The following is a 26,171-nucleotide window of genomic DNA, read 5'->3' on the forward strand; positions in this document are numbered from 1 at the left end:
AATAATCCCTCTCGTCAAGATTATCCCCTCCTCCTTCTCTTCCTCCTTCTCCTTCCCTTCCTCCTTCTCCCTCCCTTCACCCATGCTAAAAAAGAAACTTCAAACAATACATTTCTTTAAATTATTTTTTTATACTTTTTTAATTGTTAATGTTGTTGTTATTTGTTGTTTTTATTGTATTTTTGAATGCTTTTTATTATTCAGTCTTGTGATTATTTATTATCTTTAAAATTTGTTGTTTTTTATCTATTTAATGTTTATGTATTTTACAGATGCTGTCAAAATTTCCTAGATCAAAAAATTGCAAGTTCGATCAATAAGTTCGAACAATAGTTAAGGTAAAGAATTCACCAGTTCAAAAAGAACTTACGAACTGTTAGAACGCATTACGTTACGAAGTTTGGTATGAATTAGACACTCCTAACATTTTAATGACTTGTATATGCTATTCTATTTGTAGGATACTGTAGCTATTATATTGTAGGATAATGTAGCTACTCTGTTTGTAGGATAAAAGTAAATAAGTATTTCTTTTCAAACTTTAAAATATTTATGTTTAATATTTGTACTTTTATATTTCTACTTTAACAGTTTTATTTATGAAACTCTATAATTTAACTGATATAAGTATAAATGTAGTCCTGTGTTAGTCTTCTTTATCTACAAATAATGCATAATTATAATAATGTATTTCTCTTTAAATAATGATATGGATCGTGGGAGTAAGCTATTTGTATTTTGCAAATATATGTATGACATAAAAAAAGATGTGTTTTGCTATTATTCAAAATGATGAGTGTGTAAGTACTATTTCTAAGCTTATATTTCTTAATTTGGATTTCTTAATTTGCTCCAAATATTTCTTAACGCACAGTTCTTATATAATAATCCTAGGCATTAACTATTATTAACTTGATATTATTGAAGAAAAATTAATGATAAAATTTATTGTTAAATCTCTTTCCATAATATTGAGTTGATAGTGGTTATAAAAAAAAAGCTCGTAAAGGAAAGCGTTTAAGTTAAGCTTCGAAAAAGAGGTCTAAAAGACGCAGTAAAAAGACCTTTTTCAGGTATCTTTAAAAATGCGTCTTACCGTCCCATGTTTTTGACGTCTAGAGAGACGTTTTAAAGACCAAAAAAAACCTCTTAAAGACCTCTTAGATTTATTTGTGCCGGCTGGGATATTAGTTAATTTGGATGGTTAAATAGCAAAACGGCTTCTCGTTGACATTTTTCAATTAAGGTTGCTGGTACTGCTATGTTGCTTCGAAAGACTTTTCGTTTCACACCTGTCCAAAATAGGAAATAATTACTCCGAAGCTTCCCGAAAAGACCCTTTGGAGAGATTAATCTACATATATTCCTGATAAGAAAAATTGAAGTCGTTCCGAGAAAAACCGTCTGAGCAAGAAATTTCAATTTTAAAAATATATTTTTGCCCAAAAATTGAGCAAATATATTTTTCAAAAATTTTGTAAAATAATGTATTTCTAAAAAATCCCTAATAAAATATTGGCATCTTTATACAAATTACGGGAAAGTGGATTGCAATTAGTTTTGTTTTGATTCGCTTGATGCACAGCGCAAAAATACCAAACTCAGCAAGATATCATGAAGTCTGTCGAAAGTCAGTTTCCTCTGTATGAAGAAATGTTCTAGAGAGCTAACAAATTTTCTAGTAGAACAAGTAAAGAGTCTGATTCCTGATGATATTGACTTTTCTGACACACGAGTCCCACTTGGAATGTGTGATTCTTGCAGACTGATTCTGAGAAAAAAGAAAAATGGCGAGAAAGTCTCTGTCCCTTCATTTTTTGATTTCTCAACTATTATGCCTTGGCCAGAGACAAGAGGGCAGCACTGTGACTGCCTCATCTGTAAAATTGGACACCTGAAAGAATTGCATAAGCATCCACTTGATTTTCCAAATTAGCCTTTGTCATCCCAGGGGCAAAGAAGATGCTCAAATTGCCTCTCCTTAATTGGAAGGGGGTATCTTATCAATGCAATCAGTTTACATTCAGACAAAATATTAGGACATTAGCTTCAAAAGACTCCAAAGTCAGTGAACAGATTGCTTCAGCAGTCATTTCTTCAAAAGAAGCCTTACCTCATGGAACCATATGAATTGCACAAAGTGGTGGTGGGTGACCTTTGCTAATTTTTCCAAGTAACTAGGACTAGCAAACCTTTTATCAGAAAGGAATCTAAATCTACATTTTTGACAATAAAACTAATCCTTAGCAAATATTATCCTTTTAAATCAAACCTGAACCTCTGCATATAATATAAACCTAAAGATAATTTATCTAGTGATGAAGTGGTTCTAAAAGCCCAAGATCTTGAGCCCAAACATTCAGATAAACACTGGTCTATCTAATTCTAACATCAAAAAACTGGCTTCAACATTAAATCATGTCACAAAAGCGAGAATTGTTGAGCCTCAATTTCTAGCGTAAAGTTTCACAAAATTAGTACAAAACTATGAACATTTCACTCACACAGACATAATTGTGGTTCATGATAAGTCTCAATCAAGGCAGCAAATTGTGGTTCACTGCAAAAATCTTGCAACTCTTCACTTTTCTCAATTTTTTGCTAAAAAGACAAGTGTACAAAGAACAGAAGCTTGGAATTTATGGTGGTAATGGTTTCCTCAAAGTCAGCCTTGGAATTCAAGAAAATGGAATGATAACTCAAGTCAAGCTCTACCAGAAAAAAAGGCATTAACATCCTGGACAGCCAAAGATAGTGGAGTGAGGTCTCAACTTCTTATTGCTGTCACAGAGGATGTACCAAAAAACTATGAAAATTTGAAAACAATAATCTCTTATACTCTCTGAACCTTTTGACTTGAGCCCCTATGGGATTTTTCTGGCAATTCTCTTGTTATTGATATCATACCACCTCATACCATCTTCTTCTTGGTGTAGTAAATCATCTGTTTAAGATACTTAAGGACTTCTGGCCAAAAGCAAAAGAATGCCCAAAAGCTCTTCACATCAAAGAACAGCCTTTTCATGGAGGGGAGTTTGTTGGTGATGAATGCCGCAAACTCCTCAAAAATGTCGACGTTTTTCAGAGACAAGCAGAGGATGATTCCGTTTTTCATGTAATTCCATTCATTGACACACTGAGAAAATTTGATGCAGTTGTTAGAGCATGTTTTGGAAATTATCTGGGTTCAAACTACTTCAAAAAAATTGAGCAGTTTCAACTGGCTACCTCTCACTGACAAAAGGAAGTGTCACACCAAAACTACATGCTATTTTCTTTCTTCAGTGAACAGGCAAGAGGTCCTTCTATTCAGAACAGCTGCTTAGTTGCATTGTAGATTTTAACAGCAAGCGCATGTAATACAAGCCAAGTAAAGAAAACTTTCTACATTTTTGTGTGATTTTTGTTTTTCTCTTTCATTAATACTGAAATTTTGAAGAAATTGTTTTGTTTTGTAACATATTTGTTATGAGTTCAAAGAATAAATAGAAATATACCAATCCATAGAAAAGTGTGAACATTTTTTAGTTTTCAAGAAAATTTTTAGCTTTATTTTATTAAACCATATTATTTATTCCTTTTAATTTGATGCTTTTAAAACATTTCACTGGATTTATCATTTATTGTTGATCATTTCTAAAGATAAAACTCATAGTTTAATACATCCAACAACAGTTTTATTATGTGGCCTGGATTATTCTTTCAAACTTCTTGCTCGGACGGTCATGAAGGATTTCAGTTTTTTGATTTTTCTTATCAGGAATGTATGTAGAAACCCTCCAAAGGGTTTTTTCGGTAAGCTTCGGAGTAATTATTTCCAATTTTGGACAGGTGTGTTTTATAAAGTATCGGTGAAGTAATGCTTAGAACTTGAGAACTCGTCAAGTTTGTTCACTCGCGCCGAAAGGTCAAAGCTGCGGCTTACAAAATCTCACTCTTCACACGTTTTGGAGAATATATACTATTATTATATAAGGTTTATCTTTATTAAAGTAATTGTAATTATTTTACTAAAAATTTCATTAACAAAAACTCAAAAGTATTTGCTGAGAGAAAACCAGACGAAAATTTCAATAAACTATAAACAAAATAAACAAGTTAAAAATAGAATTTAAATATACAGCCTAAGGAGTATTTTTATGTTTTTTCATTGTTTTTTAAATCTTTTTAATTATGTTTATTAATTATTTTAATTATGTTATTCTAAATTTATTAGCGATTTTATTGCTGTTGGTGTTAATTACTTTATAAAAAAGATTCTTTTTTTTTAAGAATAACTGTGGTAAAGACATATTTTGCTCCCGGAAATGTAAGAGTTGCTGCTGAGAAATTTTTGGACGCTGAATTAGAACATCACACTTAGGGTGGTCCTTAATTTTCAAAGTTTGATTTTTGTACAGGGCACCCTTGAATTTTGTTTATATGCATGCATAAAAAATTCACAAAAAAAATCAGCTAAATCTGAAAACATTTAGAGGTCCCTACCACATATATAATAGTGAAGTATCATGTGGGGTTCCGTGGCTGCATGTCACTAGTTGTTATGCTGGTGAACTCTTTCACTGCACACTATACCGCCTGCATAATTTATCAATATGATGTTACTTATTTATTGTTAAATTATCCAGAATGCATTTCACCAGCAGTCAGCCATTTGTAATCAGACACTGACAGACACTCAATATAACAATAATATTTCGTCAGCTCGGAATACAAGTGTCGTATACGACACTGTGTTTAAATTGAGAATTTTGCATTTAAAGTTTAAAGTACAAAAACTCTTTATGTAAATTTAATTACAAGTTGAAATTTAACAAAGTTGACTAAAATCAATATAAGTTTTTGTTTAAATTGTCAAAAAAACAAACAAAAAAAAACTTCCCCTGTAACTTTGAGCACGATTTTTCAAATACGACAAATGTATTTCGAAATCAGAACATTTTGTCGGAATACAATTGTCATAGATGCAATTAATTTGATAGTAGGTGAATTAAGGTTAAATTACTTATGTTGTAACAAACAATGACTTATAGCATTAATATAATTTTAGTTTGACTGTCTCTCGCATTTTTTTTCTTTAATTCATTCCCGGTAACCAATTTATCGACATTATATACAGAAATATACAGTTTTCAATCTTCAAGCTTCTTATATAAAAATTAATAAGCTTCTTATACAAATATACTTATTGACAAATTGAGTATGATGTAAGGTTTCACTTACTCAATTTATAAATAACTAAATATTCACAATTTTTTCTTTTTTTACATTAAGCAATTTTTATTAACATCATTTATTTTTGAATAATTAAAAATAAAATAACTAATTTATCACACATATCTTTTAATTTGTCTGTGAAAAATGATATAAATAAGTTAAACCTTAAATATAAAAAACAAACATTTTTCATTATTGTACCTTTTTTTTATAATAAAGAAATAAATATATAGAATGTTTATTAAAACATTTTACAAAGTGATATATTTAATTGTTCAGGCTTTGTGACTTAAAAAGAGTATTATAAAATTCAAGATCATCGGCAACAAAATATTTGACTCAAGGTCATTTAATTTTTTTATCTGAGAGCAAAAAACGTGTTGAATCATTTTTTAATGGAGGAAATTCTTTCAGAACTTTAACTTTCTGCTTATTTTTTCTCTGAGGGGTACCTTTTACCAATCTTTCTTCAATTAACTGACCAAAGAACGATTTTTTTAATTTAATATGAAAAGGTAGATGTTTTTCATGACACATTAGTTTTACCTATGCAAAAGGCACTTTATGGAAATATAAAGACTTTGAAGCAAGTTTGAAGTTTTTGATGTCATCTTTGTACATTTGTATGACTTTCAATTCTACTCCAGAAGTTTTTTCAATAGATGACAGTAACTTGAATAAGGTAGGAGGGCTGTAAATCTATTGTATTGGAAACTATTTATCAAACTGCTTTTTAAAAATAGAAAAATTATTGTTATTAAAAAAGTAACTTAGAGTATTATAAAAAAAACAATGCATAAATACAGTTGATGTAAAAATAAATAAAAGGTAATAATGAAAGAAATTTCAAGAGCTTATTTAGAATGTAAAAATAATGATCTCTTTAAAATTATTTGAACACAAGACGTATTGTAATGAAATCTTTGTACACAAGTATTATATATTTGCTTTTCTTTGCTAGGAGAAATTATAGTAGAAAAAGATGAATAAGTAGGACCTTCCGCTACATATCCAGGAGTTTCTTCCTCCATTTGCTGGTTTAGCTCCAATACTGTTGGTATCGGATTATCAGCATCAGAAGCCATAAAATACTCCAAATTTGTTATGAAATATTCCATATTTGTTACTTATCTTTACAAACAAACGATATATTTATAAATACTGTTTAGTTCTTTTAATTACGAGTAATAATTTTTATTTACTGAACATTTCGATTCAATTCAAAGAAAAAAAAAACAAATGGGATGTATCACTTTTTATTTACAAAAAACACATGTTAAAAGTAAACAAATGAACGGAATATACGTAGTTAAATCTAAAGTCACGTGAGCAAATAGAAGGCTACTATTGGTCTACGCTAACTACAACAAATGTACCTCGAGCGTCTCGTATAAAAAGTTCATTTACGACAAATGATCTACTGAACTATATTGGAAAAAAATTTAATTGAGCTATCGGATAATTTTTTCTAAAATAAGTCCACAAAAAATAGATAGTTCGCATATATAAGTCATTTTTTTCAAAAATGTCGAATACGACACTTGTATTCCGAGCTGACGATTTGATGAATCTGAATTAGTGACTACTGACTCTCTCAGGGAAACTTCCGTAACAACTGACCTAGTGGATACTGGATCAAAAGTGTGTGTTTTCTTTGTTTATTTTTGCTTAAATATTAATTTGCCAAATTATATTGATTTAACAATAAATTATTATAAAACAGACAGAATGACCGATCCGCTGTGCTAAATCCATTTTAAATTGTTAATTAATATCAATTGCCTGAGTGCCATAGTATCGAACTTGACTTTTCATTTATGCACATAATTGTGTATTTTATTTATTGGTTTTAGACCTTGTCAGAGTTTTCATATGTCATTGTTGTTTATTTATATTGCATAACATAAATTTTGTCAGTTAGTTTTCTGAGCTCTATAAGTTTTTGTTAGAAATTATATATAATTTGAATAATTAAATTGGATGGTAACAAATAAAATTTATTATTTTAAGGGAGATGGCCAATGCTTGCTGTAGGACTTCGAAACCAACTACAAGACGAGAAACTGAGTTGTGGCTGATAGGCCAAATGTCTGAAATTCTCAGCTCTACAAAGTTACCGTCAAAGAAGGAAGTCATGGCACTTTTCTTCTATTACAAAGAGGCCACCAAACAGACCGTTCGTGAAGTATCACATTCAACAACTAATGACGTTCTTGAAGTGTGGGCTAAAGCCCGCATCCCGACACGGTTGAAGAAACACGTTGTTGAAAAAGTTGAATGTCTGTTCCATGAATATGACAAACTGAAGAAAAATAAGGAAAATAAAGCAAAGCGCTCTGAAAGTCTACTGAAGAAGGAAGAAGAACGGAAGGATGGCTTAGAGAGCCTTTTTGACATTGCTCATGCGGACGCCATGAAGATGATTAGCATGCAGGAGGACAGGGAGTTCCTGTTAGCTCAGCGTGAGGCGGGACGACGTGGTAAGATGGGAAGTGTTGACAAAGCCATGGCCAAAAGAGAAAGAGATGTTCACAGTAGAGAAGAAAACTTCAAGAGAAGAAAAGAGAGAGAAGAACAGGACAGAGTGGCCAGAGAGGAGAAAGCTATTCTTTAGAATTCCGAAAGCGAACAGGAGTCTGGTAATGATAATGAAGCATTTGGTGAGCCATCATCAACCACAACTTCAAAGAGAACTAAACGTAAACGTGGCACACACAAAATACTGAATGACAAGTTAGCAGTATGTCTGGATATGGCAAAGGTCAGTGATAGAAATGCTGCACTAGTCCTGACTCCAGCACTGCAGCACCTCGGTCATGACCCAGCAGAGTTTAATATCAATCGATCGTCCATTCGAAGAGAAAGGATGAAATGTAGGCAGAGAATGGCAGAGAACTTGAAAGCAGAATTCAAGCCAACAGTTCCACTAACAATACACTGGGATGGGAAATTGCTGGAAGATATCAGTAGCAAAAAAATTGTGGACCGGCTCCCAATCCTCGTGTCTGGACTAGGAGTTGACCAACTTCTTTGTGTACCGAAGCTGCCATCTGGAACTGGAGAAGCTGCAGCAACAGCTGTTTATGATGTAACTGTAGCGTGGGGCATAGCTGATAAAGTCAAGTGTGTGTGCTTCGACACTACTTCCGTCAATAGTGGTCCAAGAAATGGTGCTTGCATCCTACTGGAGCAGAAGTTTGACAAAGATTTGCTCTGGTTTGCTTGCCGTCATCACATTTTAGAAATAGTCTTAGAGGCAACGGTTACTCTTTCTCTTGGCCCTTCAAAGGGTCCAGACATTATGATTTTTAAAAGGTTTCAAAGCAGTTGGGAAATCATTGACCGGTCAAACTTTCAGGCATCTAGTTCGAATGACATCGTGCACAGTGCCGTTTCCAGTGTTGCAAATGAAATTATTGCATTTGCTGAAAACCAACTGCAACAGTTTCAGACTCGTGATGATTATCGCGAACTGCTAGAGCTGACAATAATGTTTCTGGGAGGCGTTCCATCTCAAGGATGCTCATTCAAAGCTCCGGCAGGACTGCATCGAGCCAGATGGATGGCCAAGGCTATTTATTCATTGAAAATATGGATGCTGAGAAGCCAGTTCAAGATGACAAAGAAAGAAGAGAAGGGAATAGCAGACGTGTGTCTATTCACAGTCACTCTGTATGTCAAGGCCTGGTTTAGAGCGCCGTCAGCGCCATCTTCGCCTCGTGTTGATCTCGAGCTTATCAAGGAGATCAACAAATACAAGGCACAGAATCAAGCAGTCTCTCAGATCGCAATGAAGAAAATTTTAGGACATTTGTGGTACTTGTCAGAAGAACTGATTGCATTGGCTTTCTTTGATGACGAAGTCTCCGATGACACTAAACGTCTGATGGTCAGTGCCCTGCAAGCACCGGGTGCAGAATATCCTTTGAAGAGGATCACTGTTGATCCTACGCTGGTGAGCTCCAAGAACTTGGAAGACTTTGTCACCGAGAGCAGTCGTAGATTCTTGACCATCACTGGTCTACCGTCAACTTTCCTCAACAAAGATGTGAAGCTCTGGTCTGCAGATGCTGACTATCAGTTGGCGAAGAACACTGTCAGTAGTATGAGAGTTGTGAATGACATAGCAGAACGTGGAGTTGCCTTAATGGACGAATACAACAAGCTGCACACAAACGATGAGGAGCAGAAACAGTGCCTTCTCTTAATTGTAAAGAAGTACCGCCAGCGATTTCCTGATCGAGCGAAGAATACCCTGGCAATGGACTAACTGGACGGTTTTTGTCACTTTGACAGTCTTAACACAGAAGGACAATAATAATTACAATATGTAACACTGTAACAGTTGTTTAAATGTGCTTCAATAAAGCAATGCTGTGCTCTGTGATCATATTTGTCCTAATCAATCATATTGTAGAATACTGAGCATATGAGCCTTCTGTGGGCACTTTTATAGATATAAACTCTGCGGTAGAGACCCCTAAAATGTATTTTTTTCAAATAAAATTTTCAGTACAATTTTTTTTTTCATAAACGTCAACCATTGAAGGGGGTGCCCCGTCAGAAAACTGAAGAAAATTTTTTTTGTAATGAATAAGGACCACCCTAATCACACTAACTGGAAGTTTATTTACTGCTTGCTCTAAACGAAACCTAAAACGAGTTCCACTGTATTACACTGTTTATGCGGTGGTTTCCATCAGCCATTCCACAATTCGTCAGGTTAGAATTATTTTGTTCTATCTCCCATTTTAAACGTTGAAAGAAAGTTTTTGAATTTTTCTATAAGTAAAAATTACTTCAAATTTTATTGTTGCTTTTTTAAGAGATAATAACTTATTCTTCAAATAATTTATATCTAAAGAAACTATTTAGAAAAATAAATTTAAAAATAAAATGTATTTTAAAAGTAATCATTACCTAGTAAAATCAACAATTCATTTTCTCCCAACGTTTAAAATTGGAGATAGAACAAAATAATTCTAACCTGACGAGTTCTTAAAGAGAAGATGGTTCCCATCAACTATCCCACAAATTTTAAAGAGAAGTTCGACGCTGCAAGACAAATCAATAACAATCACCATGATTCACATGTGGGTGGTAAACGCATCGCTAGAAAATTACCTGGCTTTACCAAATATCCATGTTTCTTTTGTTCTGAGATGGCAGAGGTAAAGCAAATCATTGGATTAAGAAAGATCGGCCACTGGGAACTAAACTGAAAGTAGGAGAACGGAATGTTATAGCTGCACAACCGGTGCATTGTAATTGATTGTATCCCCTCTTCTTCACATTAAGTTCACGTGGAAGAACGGTATCGAGGAAGATGGGATATTAAAATGTTAGACAATAGTTCAATTTTAAGGTGGTAGTATGGTCAAAAACATCAAAATTTTTCATTTTTTGAAAATAACTTTTCTTTGGACTTTCAATCATGCTGAAAATGATAGAGTTATTTAATGTCCAATACAATTTATATAAAGCCTTCTATTTTTCATTAAAAAAAAAGTACTATGAAGTATTGCTCCTTAGCAACGGCATAGCAACAAGGTAAACATCTTGTATTGATTCTTATTGAACTGCCTAAGGCAAGTATTTTCTATTGTAAGTTTTTAGAAAATATCATGTGATATTTGGCTTCTATTTTGCCTTAAAAATTATAAAACCAACATTTATATATGCTGATATCACTTTATTTTTTGTCATATTTGTAAAGCGACTTAAAAACAAATGTTATCTGTTTCAGTTATTGATGTTGAATATGTAGCCTGAATATAATCATTTATTACTGTTTTTTAAGTTATTTTATATAGATTAAAATAGATATATTATTTCTAATTGCTCAATATGAAAACTGATGCTTTGAGGGGAAGAAAATTTGGTGCCTACAGAGTGTTTAAAAAAAAAAAACACTTCTAGAAAATCAAGTTTGCCAATTCTTTTACCAAAATGAAGATATTTTTGTGAGCAAAGAATTGCCATTAATTGAGAGAAATGCTTTAAGAGTTTTATCTAAATTTACAGCATCAACGGCAGGAACATGCCCTGACTGTGAGAGCAAGTTTATCAACATGAATATAGATCATAAAAAAAAAAAGGTTTAAATTCTTTGTTGCTATCGAGTTGCACTGAGTGTTTATGGAATACGAAGTTCTATACCAGTAAAAAAGTTTCAAGTAAAACTTCTGAGAAATCTATTGATATAAGTTTAAGCTTTTTGGTTTTTTAAACTTACCACTTCCACTTCAAAAAGTAATGATGTTTAAAATGAAATATAGCTGTTATACAAATATACTGCAACACAATCGATGATCAATACAACTCTTGAGTTTAAAGTAAGAGATGATACTGGAATTTCAGATATATCTGTTTCTTGTGATGGCACATGGCAAAAACGAGGACATAACTCTTTAAATGATATAGTAACTGTTATTGCAGTTGATACAAGAAATTTCAATGAAGGATTAGCTGGTATGTTAAATGGTTATTTAGAGCTTGGTATTAATCATGGTAAAAACTGTATTACATTTTGTAATCAAAGAGATAGTCAAAAAATTAAAAAAATATAGCATAAAAATTTACTGATGTGGTAAAGCAACGTCTAAAAGAAATTAGTGCAAAACCAAAAGGTTATAGTGATTAAGATGAAGAAAGAGAAGGAATAGCTTATGGTATTAACTTTTGTATGGTACTTAAAAAGTTAAATAAAACTCATGAAAAACTTAGCTTGCTACTGCTAATACATTAAGGAGTTATTAAAAATCTTTAGAAACAAAATAAGAGCTTATTTGATATTTTAACTTGTTTTTTTCAATGTTAATTGTATTAAATTGCTGATTTCTCAGAATGGCTTTTTTTAGCACGCTGCGATAAACTTGGGAACCACTTGTTATGATTCTTTAAAATTTTGTTAGTTATAATAACATATATGATGAACTCATTGAAGCAGTATATTTTTTGAACATTGCTGTTTGGGGTAAATTTTGGGGTAAATTTTGGCCTATTAGTTGTATATGCTGTATATCCTTAATGCTTTAAGCTAACTTTATAATTTTGTTTCCATGAGTTCTTTGATATATTACAAGTAAACACTAAAAGTTTGAGTTTTATAGTATCTACCATTGCCTCAATATTTATCGCAGCGCTTTTTGACTTTTTTAGGTTTCGTGACTCAAAAAATGGGTCCAAAAAAGAAATTTTAATTTTTTTTTTAAAAGTGTTATGCAGTTTTTTAATATTGTCTGAAAAAATCAATATTTTTTGGTTAAAATAAATGATTTTAGAATTTTGACCATACTTCCACCTTAAAGCGCCACGCATCTGATTTCCAACATTCGAAAAAACCGCGATTCATTGATTTTTTGCGATTCATTAGGATTTTAATAGAATAAACAATTATGGATTTATTAGAACTTGTATTATTTTACTAGATATTTGTTTATGCTATTACATAGAAAAAAAAAAAAAAAAATTGCAGACACTTCTAGATAATTTCTTACCGGATTGGTAGTGGTATTTTGATCGTAGTGTCAATTGTTATCAAAACTAATGGTACTTTATAGAACGAAACTTAGAGCTTATAGTAAGATGTTACTTTGGAGTTCAGCGTTTCAGCTTTTTCTAGCAGGGCTGGCCTCTTTATCGGTTAAAAAATAACTTTAAAGATGGCGGCTAGCGAAAAAAAAACACATTGCATTTTAACAATATGTTTAACTGGTATTCTAATACAAATAATGCTTCTTAAAAGCCTAATTGTGTTATAACAGATAAAAAAAGTAGCTATTACTTTATATTACTTTAAAGATACTGGATCTTTGGTAAATTATAAAAGCAAAACAACTAAAATTTTAAGTAGACGGAAGTTGCCAGTTTTATTATTAAATTTATTATTTTACGCGGAAGCTTTCAAATTTAAAAAATGCAAGAATTTGTACGCATGCGTACAAATTTTTTTAAGAAAATAACCAGCCCGTTTGCCGAGATCTCGGCAAAAAACAGTGAGATCTCGCTATCCGGGCTAGCTCGTTTATTCATATAAACGCAAAATAAAATTAAGTTAAAATATTGATGACGTCGATATCTCGGCAAACGGGCTGGCTCGGCAAACGAGCCAGCCCGCTTTCCATATAAACAGGCCCTAAGTACGACAATTTAAATCGGTTTTATTCACTGATCTCAAAATATATTTTGAGATCAGTGGTTTTATTGTTATTTTATCAGCTTAGTTTTGTTAGTGAAAATGGGAAAAGATTGTCGAGTGAAGCAACTTGCACAAACTTACCGTAAAAAGAAAAGATTTATGGGACATCTTAGTAAATCTGTGAACATTGATAGTGTTTCTGATAATGTTAGTATTGAGTGGCCAACAATTAACTTAAATGATGCTAACAGCACTTGTGTTTTGTAAAAAAATAATGAAAACTCACTTTATTTGTCAGCTTCGTCTCGAAAGGTTGAAGAAGATATACTTATTTTAAAATCTTGTATATCTGTTTATCATATTATTGATGTTGCTGTTTTAGTTTCTGTTTTTAGTTCTTTTCTGTGTCCAAATGTGGTAGTCCCACGCTCTCATTAGATGAGAGATATAATAAACAACATGGTTTATCTTCCTTGTTACATCTTAAGTGTCAAAAAAAAAGATTGCATCTTAATTAGTTCTACCTCTATCAACAATAATAATAAAAAGGATTTGATATTAATAAGCAAATAATTTATTGCATGCCACTATTAGGCCATGGATATGCAGGCATAAAAAAGTTAAACCCTGATAAGTCAAGACAGCAAATATTACGTGCCAAAAAGTTGAAAAAAAATGACAAAATAGTTGAATAAGATGACTTGTATTTACCTGGTGGATTTTGAAAATTTTTTTTACCTTTTTTATGAATAAAAATTTCTGTATTTAAAGTTTTTATTTTAATCGTTTTTCTCAGAATAGCAATTAGTGGACGCAGGCCCTGCCTTATAACATTATGGTTCAATATGGAAAGGTGGAAATGAGCCAATTTCTTTGTATTTAGGCCGGCGTAAAGTCATTTTTTGGTCATTTTAGGGGTATTTAGTGGTTAGTATGGCAACAATATGAATTTTCAGAAAAAAAATTAGTGCATTATTCTTAATTTAAGCATGTTATTAATATTTAAGTTTTGTAAAAATACTTAGATTTAAAACCAGAGGGGGGTACCCCTTAGTAGTATAGAAGCAAATCATTTCTCACAACAGCTCGCCTGCTGCCGTGTCCTCACTTGTCATCACTGTCAGCTTTGATGTAGCCTTAAGTTCATATTTAAGGTTACGGAAATAACTGAGAACCAAAACGAAACTTTAAATTCCTTCGACAAAATATTTTTTGTTCGACTTGTTAGCTTGGCTTGTCTGGCATTTCAAAGTAGCCTGGAAATGAATGTGATCATTTTTTTCAATATTGTAGCTAAGCAGTGAAGCCAGACAAACAAGCTAGATGTAACTGTAGGTATGTAACACAGGTAGAAAAAAACTTCAAAAAAAGGATCTCCGTTGTTTTTTCTTCGTATTTACAAAAACCAAACAAAATGTAACTAAACAAAATATAACCAAACAAAATGAAACAGAATAAAAAAATGAAACACAAAAAAAGAAACAAAACAAACAAAACGAGTCAAGAAAATGAAACAAAAAAGGAAACAAAAACACAACAATGAAAGAAAACAAAACAAAAATGAGACAAAACAAAACAAAAAGGAAACAGAACAAAACAAAAAAGAAGTACAACAACAAAACAAGAAAAAAAAATAAAACAAAATCAACGAGTAACTATTCTTCGAAGCCTAAATTCTATTCTTTCCCCTGACATTCGAACTTCTGAATGATCTATGTTTACTCCATTATTGTTTCTATAGCAGAACAACAGCTTTTGAGCAAACACACCCAAGAGAAACGAGTAGCTTGTTAAAAGATTAAAAGTTGAAGCCAATAAATCTTTGTTATATGTGGTCAACTTCACGTGAACTCCAATAAAAATGACAAAAAACAGAAATATCGATGTTGTCATACATAGATAACTCAAACCTTCATAATAATTTAGATGTAATAGATTTCTATGTTGTCGCAATGCAAATAATATAGCAATCATGTATATAATACCTGGAAAATTGCCAATTAAAGAGTAATTGATATTGTCTGTTGACTCACATACGTCGGTTGAAAACATATCTTGTCTTGTTGCCATCTCGGTTACACTAATATATAGTGGAGACGTTTGCATAAGAATACAGTTGAAAGCAATAACGGGTATAAGGGAGAAAAGCAAGACGATTGTGACGATTTGTTTTCTTGACGAATAAGTATTTGTTTGCACTAGAAGAGGCGTTGCACATATTTTTGAAACCAAAGTTGAAAAACAGATGTTTATGCCACTTTGAGAAAAAAAATTTCGCAACACGCAAATGTAGGATGTTGCAGGAATCACAAACAACACAGCTGATATTCTTTGAAAAACAACACCAACAAGGTAAATGAACCACAACTCATACCAACTTGATTCAAAAATTGGATAGTCAGAACAGCGTAAAACAATCACAACACAAAATAAATCCAATAAGAACCCAAGTAAGATAAGTATTGTTAGAACGACTAACTGTCTTGGAAAAGTAATAAAACTAATGTTCCATTTTGGTAACTTTGAACAATTCATTGTTTGCAGGTCAGCTTTTTCAGAACCTGATTTGCACATGACACAAGTGTTATTAATAACAATGTTATTGTTAGGACATTTTATACAATTCCAACAACATCTTTCAGCTTTGGTCTTCCAGCTTTGTGAGATGTAGCCTAAGCTGCAAGGTTCGTTACAAATTGGAGCAAAATTAAAGTCCAACCAAGTTTTATTACTATCAAAAGTCAAATTCCCCTCAAACAGCTCAAGAAATTCTTCATTACTTAATGAAAGGTTACTACGATATATTGACCACAAACCTACTTGTGTAGAATTGAAAGTTTTGCCATCATAACTGTGGTATATAAGGTCATAGCTAATTTTTCTAGGTTGAGTATACTTGTCCCAGGGCACAGTATACAAGATTGTTTTGTCTGAATATGACATAGAATTAAGTGCATCCAACAACTCTTTATGCACATGTGAACTCATAAGAGAAAATGTGCATTGGGATTGATTAGGAAAGAGATCTTTATTGCAATGTTTTTCAATTAAAGTACGTAAAGCCATTGCACCAGCATAGACAGCATGGATGATATTATTAACGGGGACTTTTGCTGTGTATGGTTGGCGTGAAGGCACCCATTCAAAGTTATATGGAAATTTTGAGCATTTTTTAAGCCTGCAACGTTCCTGACGAATAATGTAATTCCTAACTAGTTCTACATAATTCTCAGATACATTTATATATTGATCCCTTACGGTCTCTTCATCAAGCCAAGCTTTTTTAGGGTTGTTGCGAGATTTAGCAAATGACCTGAATTCAATGTTTTCTTCATGAGACAATTCTATTGATAAGGAATGTGCATTTAGCAAATGCCGATGGTCAGACAGTGGAGGTGATGCAAAGTACAGGAAATCTGTTGCCCCATAAAACCAAATTATTTTAAAAGGACTTCTAGGCAAATCCTTTACTTTTATTAGCATCCTTACTTCCTTGAGCAGAAGAAGTGAATCATCATGATTAGTAAATGCAACAATACCTCGTAATCCTTCATTATAACATTTAATGATAAAGTTCCTTAATATACTTGAATTTGCAAGTGTTACATACTCGTTCACACATACATTTAACTTATCTGTTTGTTTTAAAAACATACGTGCATCATAAGTGCTTAGCACATTTCCTGAGCTTACTACACTCAGATAGTTCCAACCCAGTCGTTTCAAAAGATCATACAACACTTTCATCCGAAAGTGATCAGATGGCACAGTTTTAAACAGGTTTTCAGTCTTTTCCAGCCTTGTGCTTGTTACACCATAGCTTATAAATGGGCAGCTTTTATCCAGGATAGGTATTAATGAACCAAACAAATTATTATCTGGTCCAATGAGCAATGGAATACCTAGTAACATACTACCACCTATGACCTCATAAGTTAGCACATTAGCAGCTTCAAGTTGATCTATATTAGCAATATCATGTGTGAATACGTACTTCAATACCATTTTGTAGCCGTATAAAAAATCAGGCCGTGAGTTTATCTGTTCCATTGCATACACAACTGATTCCATATAAAGAAGTTGTGGCTGATAGAACAAATCATCCCAAGCGTGAGGAACCATAATATTTATGGGAATAGATTCATTTCCTGAAAAAATAGCATAATTTAACAGCAATATATGAAATAAGCTAGAGAGCACAAAACAAACTTGTTTTTCTACTTTTGAAGAAAGGGGAACTTTAATCCTAACTAATTTTAACATTTTTGAAATTTTAGAGACAGAATGATTATATCTATATATCAAAAATATTTGTCAAAGTACACACACAAATTGCACACTCCTTTCCCCTCGCTTTTAATTTCGTAGGATTTCTTATAAATTTTATGGAATTTGAGTGACTTTATGATCTGCTAGACATCAGAAATAATGTAATCAAATGTTTGTATCACCAATATGGCAGTTATCAACTTTAAGACTGGCTAAACATTCAGGAACCATCTTAATTGTTGAGTGAACCACATTGGTTGTCAATTGCATGCCAAAAATAAGGCAATTTTTTGGTCTTTAAAAGAACTTTTCAAGAAAACCTGAATTTTTAAAATCTATTTTTTTGCTATAGAAAAGAGAAAGTTTAAATTGAAAAATAATTTAAATTAAATTATCTAATTAAAGTCCTAAATATGCAAAAGATGTTTTATGATCATGTGACTTTAAATTTGAGCTAACAGAGCTAACTGAGTTAACTAACATCTTCAAAACTTATAACGCCTTTACATTTAAAATTAATGATTACCCACAAGGAAAATAGTCAAGTACTATCAGTGTCTTCCAGATGAACTTAAGAAAAAAAAGATACAAATAATCCTGATTTGTATTAAAATCACCAATGTTATCAACTTTTTATTTAGGTTGAATTGATCTTTTTTTAAAAAGAATATGCATTGGCATAAATGTGAATTATATACTAATAATTACTTACATCGTAAAATCACTTAAATTTCATACAATCTATCTGAAAAACCTAGGAAATTAAACCTGTTTTCTGTGTTTATCCTTAGGACCAAGTATCTATTCTTCAAGTCACCCCATTATTTTTACACAAATAGTTAGACCTAACTTCAATCTTAACCTAGTGTTTTTTCATTTTCTAAATGTACATGTAAATACCAAAAATTTCACAAATTCCGAACAAAATCGAACTTAAAGTTGAATAAGCTTTTTGAATTTAATGTTAGTTTTTTTAAATAAACTGGAATCTAAACTGAATTGAACCGTATTAAGCAACAAGTATATTTATTATAAAAATATTGTTAATTTTTAAATTTAAAAAGTAAAGTTTTCGTTCGGAATTAGAAACACGTGTTCCTAATTCCGAACGTACATATCAAATCCCAAAAAATGGCATTCAATTTAAAAAAGTAAATAACTTATGCTAGTGTAGACCTCTAGCTTAGAGTAAGGTAAAGAGATTTTTAAAATTTAAAATTACTTTTATTTTAATGTAAAAGTATAACATTGTGTTGGTGCAGAGTGTGCATTATTTATTAGATCCTGTCTTCCATTATTTTTTTGTAATCAGTTAAAAAAAAAAAAAAAAAAAAAAAACCTTCACAGTCACTGCCTGTTTCTGTCAGTTAACCAGAGGAAATCTCAGTTATTAGTATCAGGTCGGTTGCAGCCTTAGCGAATGCTTCCCCATTAATCAAATAGGAAGCTTATAGTGCTTTTTCATCATATAGCAGTGCAGTTTTATCCTTTACGTATTTTGAAGTGGGAGTAATTCAAAGACTGAAACATTGTTCATTTTAGTTTTGTATTGTAATAATTGTAATAAATTTTCTTTCGCGATCTTCATTTTTTTAAAACTTTGACATTTCTTTTTTATTAACAAACGTTAAGATAAACAAGACGTTTAGAAATTCAATAAAAAGGTTAAAATCGTTTATTAGTTTCTAAGTTAACGTCGTTAAAATACTATTGTTAAATATTGCGGTTAATTACTTACACCTAAAAACTTTTGCAAAAAAAAAAAAGTACATTCCAAAATCTGTTCGGAATTTGGGAAACGTTTTAATTATGCAGAAAAGTAATGTTTTTGAGATATCTTACGAAATATTGCTAATTTTTGACTTTTTTTTTTCAGATAAATAGTCACCATCAAATTCTACATCGAACAGTACGCAATTTAAATTACCTTTTTTTTTAAGTTGGTTTTATATTGTTGGTTTTTCAGGGTTTTAAAAAGTGTTTTACTTGCAATTAAAAAATTTAATGTTAGCAATATATATTTTGAAAATTTTTTTTCATATTCTCATTACCCTAATCTTCCAATTTATTAATCGGTTTTCCTTTTAAAAATCCCACAAAAATAAAAGATGTAACAATAAGTGAACTAAAGCTATTCGGAATTAGAGACTGTTCGGAATTAGGGAAATCTATGGTATATGAATAAATATTTATTAACTCTCTTATCTAAATTTTATCTCTTTTAAAAGTCAGATGTGTAATTATATAAATTTTGTAAAACTCCTCTTTAAGTTTTTTTTTAATTGTGTTTTATTGTTAAATATATATATGCAATACCATATATATTTTATTTATAAAACAAAATATGCATCTTGAAGTGTTTAAAACACTTTCATAATAAAACAGGTGTAGATAAATTTTTGTGAGTAAAAAATAATTTTTAGACTTTGAATTTAGCTGATGTTACAGCATTTAGAAGATTTAAAAACTGATTTCAATCCTTTTTCTTTAAAAGTTTATTGCAGTTCAACTCATTTAGCATTTTAAGAAAAGGAGGGTTTTGGATTGTAGGTTAAGTACCAATACCATTTATAAACTATGTAAAACACTTTCGCAACAACAAAAAAACCCGTATTATCATGTTAGTGATGCTTGCAGTAATTATCTAATTAATTGCTACCAATCAATACTTATAAGAGCAAATCTATTGTTCAGGATGGAAGTTGTTCCAAGGATGAGATAACAAAATATGAAATAAAGTTGTAGGCTTTTGTACAGGTTGAAAAAGAAATTGAATATTAAACTTTTATTTCATCACTATTACCGTTGTTGCCTAGGAAATATTTTTTTTTTTTTAATTTGCACTTTTTGAAATGGTTACTTAGAAATGTTTAGAGATATCTACCTGGACTAAAACTGACCTGCTGCGCAAAAGCAGTAAAGGCGCCAATCAGCATGATTATCAGGCCAAGTTATTTTCAAATTTTAATCAACTCTGGAAGTTCCCAATAAATTTAAAAAAATGCCTAAATTTTAAGACAAAAACAGAATTATAAATACGATAACACGATAACGAACACGATAGTATTAATTATAACTCGCTTTTTTTAAAAAAAAAACCACGAGTATACGATTGGCGACAAATTGGTAATTACGATCTATAAAAAAGCAAAGGCATATTTAGTAGCGTAAGCGAACACATCAATTATTAAAACTTTATTTTCCGCTCAGATCACGCCGTAAAACCTCAACCCCCTTTTATGTGGTAAAAATTATGGTTGCGGTTAATGCACGAGCCAGAAAATTAAAATGCTCATATAATAGTAATTTTACCGTGAAAGTATTTTAAAATCTTATTTAAAGTATATTAAAATATCAATTTTTACCTGCGGTTAATACATGAGTATATATACGGTAGTTTGAAAGATAAAGTGCAAAAATATTTGTTTTTTAGCTTCATTTAGAACACAAATTCAATGAAATAAATTCGCACGATTTTTCGCAGCGTAACTTTTAATTGATTTACAAAAAGCGGAGAGTATTCCTTAAATTCTAATCATTAAATTTATTTTTGAAGTAGAATTAAATAAATAGGAAAAGATAAAACGAGACATTAGGCGTGAACTTCTCAAAATATTAATTGCAATGTCAGGGTATTAACAGAATTCTATATAAACAAATTTCCAGGAGAGAATATAACGATTGCTTGTTTAAAATAATTTTTTTTTTAGCTCAAGAAAAACTGTTGCAAGATACAGATGAACTTCCATTTGAATCGAATGTTAAAAAAATCCGTTAGCTACCTCAAAAAAATTTCACTGGCTAAAATTTATTTAAATATTCATTTTTGCAAAAGCATTCTCTGGAAAATTGATATTTGGCAACTCTATAAACTAACTATATTGCAAAACATTCACATTTATCTGAATAATTTTGTTTTCTGAAAGACAACTCAGTTATCCCAGTCAATTCGAATCAATCCGAATATTAGAGCCTTTCTTTTAAAAAAAAAAACGGCTTTTTTTTAAAAAGAAAAGAAAAACGTTTTATTTTAAAAACTCGTTGTTTGGGAAAGTGAGCCACCATTTTGTAAGAATATCATCCATATTCGCATTACATATTACGAGAGTAAAATTATAATTGACTGATTGGATATATGCGAGTGACCCCGGCTATAATCACGCGGAATTGTTTGAATTAGAGAATTCGTTATGTATTTGGAATATATGAAAAGGAATTATAGCGAAGGCTTGAGTTAAAACCGTTCGGTTTGAACAGTTTTAACTTTAAGCCTTTGCAATAATTCCTTTTCATATATTCCAAATACATAACGAGAAGTTAGCGTTGATTTATGAACATGTGCGCCATTTCATTCTATTTGTTAATTAAATGCTAAACTTTATCTACTTATACAAAATTACATATTGCGAAGAAATATCATAAAAACATCCACGCAAATGTAAAATTAAAGTTAGTTACAGAACAAGACATCAAAAACCGAAAGAGCAAACATACCGTATAGTACTCTTGATTCGCTTGATGTTGTAGTCGATGCTTGAAATTCACTTGAAATGATAATTGATATTAACGGCATGAAAAACAAAATTTGCTTCGTGATTGCTTTTAACATCATGATTATTTCGAATACCATAAAAGCATAAAAAAAAACAGTGTAGTTGCTGAAAAAATGGACCTTGCTGACTTTTCACGTTAGCTTAATGAGATGCACCAGCTAGTTTCCAACACGAAGAACAAATGAACATGCGTGCGTGCGACAGTCTAATTTTCCTATTGTCCTCTTTTTCGAAAGATTCGACCGAAATGTCTCTCCTTCTTTTATACCAAGAGAGTATTTTTCTGGGGGTTAAACTAGTGTTGTTTGAAAAAAAACAAAACATAAAACTCTACACAAAAAATGAGGTAAAAAATTTAAGCGTTTTTTCTTGAGCATTGATAAAAATGGTATTTATAACATATAAAAAAAAATATCAAGCTTTATTTATAACTAAAATGAAATTTCGTGAAAAAACGTGCGAATTCCAACCCAAAGAGAGAGTAGAACGCAAAATGTTTTTTCGCATTTAAAATAAAAATAGAACTTTTTAGTAAGCGATACTGCGAGAAAAAGTTTCATGCAGTTCCCGAAAAAAAAAAATGTATATTTCACATCTGAACAACCTGAAGCAATAAAAATCTTGATTTCCTTCAACGCTAAAACAAGAAGCACACACAAATCTCTAAGGCGCCGAGTGTTTCAAAAATCAATTAAGTAGGCCAGATACACTAAAGATATCGTAATTTTATTCGACAAGATCACAAATATAGGGAAATAAACCACAATCATAGATTTGGTATTGCTTATATTAAGATATTAAGATAACAACACTTAATATATTTACCATTCATTTTTCATATTCTTTACCACCTTATTTTTTATTACGTAGCAATTATCGTGCAAAATAAATAGCCTAGCGTGCTTTGCTTTCAGATATTTTCGCGGATAGATCTGCAAAATTATATATATATATATATATATATATATATATATATATATATATATATATATATATATATATATATATATATATATACATATATATATATTTATAAAATACAATCTTCGTTTAAGTTTTTGCGGATAGATCTGCAAAATTATATATATATATATATATATATATATATATATATATATATATATATATATATATATATATATATATAAATACAATCTTCGTTTAAGTTTTTGTCCTTACTAAAAAAAATGGGTAAACATTATTACAGTCAGGGCGCATTTTTAGTCATGCAATAGCCAGGGCGCAATGGAAGCTTTAGCCCAGGGTGCTAAATATCTAGTTACTACTCTGCTTGTTTTTAGGCTGTTTCTTGAGTTCTGCTTACTTTATCATTTATTTTTATCATATATTTTCTTTTATATTCTTAACGGTAATAATGAATTTAGTACGGACTTGACTAACGCAAATATTGTAAACCATTAGTTTTCATTTTCAAACTACGTGGGAGAAGTGAGAAACGTGATATAAACGGTTTAGATTTTTATCATCCCCCCCGAGTACCTGCAATTTCATTTCAGTTAAAACTTTTCATTGAAGTTTTGGGTTAAAAGCACAACGTGGTATTTTCTCTTAAGGGATTTTGCACCGGTAATTTTTGCAGGTAACGCGTGACTTTGGCGACGAATGACGTATTCCTCAACAAAGAAATCTTTCTAAAAATACTTTCAAAATTCACAATGAATTTCTTGAAAATTTTCATTGCTATTTTATCTTCGATAGATGAAGATTGGTTCTACTGACAGAAATTTGTTATAGTAAATGAGCGACACACCGTAATTTGATCCTTTTTGATCGATAGGATCGCATAACTCGCTTTAAAATATTTACTTAATTTTATCTAGAATCATTTCTCAAAAATTTAGAAAATTAGAATAACGAGCCGTTCCGGAAGAATAAAGCTTCACCCTGTCTCCAAATATAACCCCAAACCTAACCCTAATACCAAACTTAAACTTTAATACTAGTGTAGATTTTTTTCTAAATATGAAATTTTAGTGATGCAGAAATAAAATCATTGCAGATTTTTTTGCAAATTTTTCTCTGTGTAAATAATAAAAGTTTTTAACTTTTAACAAAACTAAATTTACGTACTTGAAAACGTGCACGAGCGCGTTCGCGTAATTTAATTCTATTTGTGAAGTACTCCGTAGGGTTATCCACATATAGGTAGACTAGTAGACTCGCTGTTCTTTTCTCACCACTTTAGGCTGGTTACGCTACGCTGATTCTTCTATTTTTATTGCTTTTATGAGATAAAATTTTAAATCGGTTTTTTTACTTTATTTTTCTTTATCATTATTTAACATAGATTAGTATTAAAAATAAATCTTTAAAAAAAATTCGGAATCAGATTTTACGATAAATACAAATCTGTGTGAGTTACTTTTAGCAATTTATTATTTGATTATGTCTGCAATTTATCTGATTATGTCAGCAGTTTTTGTTGCATAATGAAAATTGAGATTTAATTGGAAATAGGTTTTTTAAAATTCCTTTCTTAAAGAAATTATTCTAAATTCTAATCTTTTTCTAAATATCAAATTTTTTTTATTCTTTAACGCAAATTGACACGATATGTTTGTTTGAAGATAAATTCATTTTCTTAAAAAAAAATATTTACGATAAAAAATGCCACAAGAACAGCTAATGGCGCATTCAATGAAAGTTCAGAATAGCCTCCAGGATCAGAAGAAAGATAAAAAAAATAATACTTACGGCATTAACCTTTGTGAAGAACTGCAACATTTCAGCAATGTCATCCCAGGTCACTGTGCTGCTGTTCCGGATTGTCTACGAGAGATTTTTACAAATCAACTGGAGGACATTTACCTAAATGCTTATTTTGCTCTTCGCAACTGAAATTTCCAGAGCCACTGCTTCTTCTGTCGAAAGAAGCTTTTCAAAAATGAAACTAATAAAAAAATATTTGCGCTCAACTGTAACTCAAGAAAGTGGGGCTATCAACATTGTCAATAAAAAGTGATATTTGTCAAGAAAGTGACTTTTCCAATATTGTAGAAATATTTGCTTTGAAAAGGTCAAAAACTTGTACTTTGTTGAACTTAGAAGTGTAATATATGGAAAGTGTAGTATTTGTAATATCTGATTTTTTTCATAAATACAAGTGGAATAAAGCCGTGTATCAGTCCTTTAAGCAGCCGAAAAGGCATCATAAATTGTTTAAAAAATATATCTTGAGAGTAAGGGTATCGCAAATGTTTCTCATCCAAGGCCTTATAAAAGCCTGGTATGGCACTGCCACCAAGAAAATGTTTTAAAAAAAAGTGTTTTTTTTTTTGTCATTGTTGAAAGTTGATTATAATGTTTTTTGTTTACATCGGACTTTTTTTTTCATGGCGTTAAAAGTTTTAGCATTTTAGTTTGCTTTCCTCTTTCGTCTATTTCTTAAATCAACTCCGTTTCTTTTTTTTCATTTACTATTTGATGGTACTTTTTTTTTTTTTTTTTTTTTTTTTTTTCGCTAAAGAATGCCAAAATATACCCGTTTTATTGCACGGATCGAACAAACACACCTGCACCATTTCAATTTACAAAGAAAACTATTGCATTATTTCGTCGGGTGACAGGAAAAACTCTTTAAGTACAAAAATAGGAAATGTGTTTTTTTACACTAAGTACAATAAAATATCATCAACTTTCTTAGGAAAATTAGTTTAATTACAGAATGTAGAATATAAAGCATAATAACCCTACAAAGCGAAACATGTTTTTCCAAAAATGAAATTTTAACTTAAAAAAAACTATTAAAATGCTTATTACTCCATTGTTTTTTGTTATTTAATGAGTTTTTCCTGTCGCCCGACGATGTAGAAGTCTCATTTTAAAATATTTTCAGATTCATCCTTTTTGTAAAAAACAAGGCAAAATTTTTTTAAAAAAAGCTGTTCGTTTCGTTTTCCACCTCAACCTCTAAAAATGACCCATTTTAGATTTTTCTCAGTGAAAAACTATTTTAAAAGGGAGTTTCTGTT

At 30.9% G+C, this 26,171-nt stretch overlaps 1 protein-coding gene across 3 annotated transcripts; it reads right to left on the reverse strand.

Moving 5' to 3' along the window:
- Positions 1-14,720: 14,720 nt before the first annotated feature.
- LOC149877711 (putative metabotropic glutamate receptor mgl-1) lies at positions 14,721-22,417 on the reverse strand. Of its 3 annotated transcripts, XM_090074228.1 has the most exons (3): positions 22,121-22,411; positions 15,343-17,505; positions 14,721-15,207 (listed from the first exon to the last, which is right to left on the reverse strand). In XM_090074228.1, the coding sequence occupies exons 1-3, from the start codon at positions 22,254-22,256 to the stop codon at positions 15,002-15,004; spliced, it is 2,505 nt and encodes an 834-aa protein (XP_089930354.1). In that variant the 5' UTR covers positions 22,257-22,411; the 3' UTR covers positions 14,721-15,001. The 3 variants fall into 3 exon arrangements, with proteins under 3 accessions (XP_089930354.1, XP_089930353.1, XP_089930355.1); XM_090074227.1 differs by having other exon boundaries at positions 14,721-17,505; positions 22,121-22,417; XM_090074229.1 differs by lacking the exon at positions 22,121-22,411 and adding an exon at positions 18,966-19,229 and having other exon boundaries at positions 14,721-17,505.
- Between the last annotated feature and the right edge of the window lie 3,754 nt (positions 22,418-26,171).

This window comes from Hydra viridissima, unplaced genomic scaffold (genome assembly GCF_058129835.1).
Source record: "Hydra viridissima isolate aposymbiotic clone 2 unplaced genomic scaffold, HvirCarnegie_v1 scaffold_16, whole genome shotgun sequence".
Lineage (NCBI taxonomy): Eukaryota > Metazoa > Cnidaria > Hydrozoa > Anthoathecata > Hydridae > Hydra > Hydra viridissima.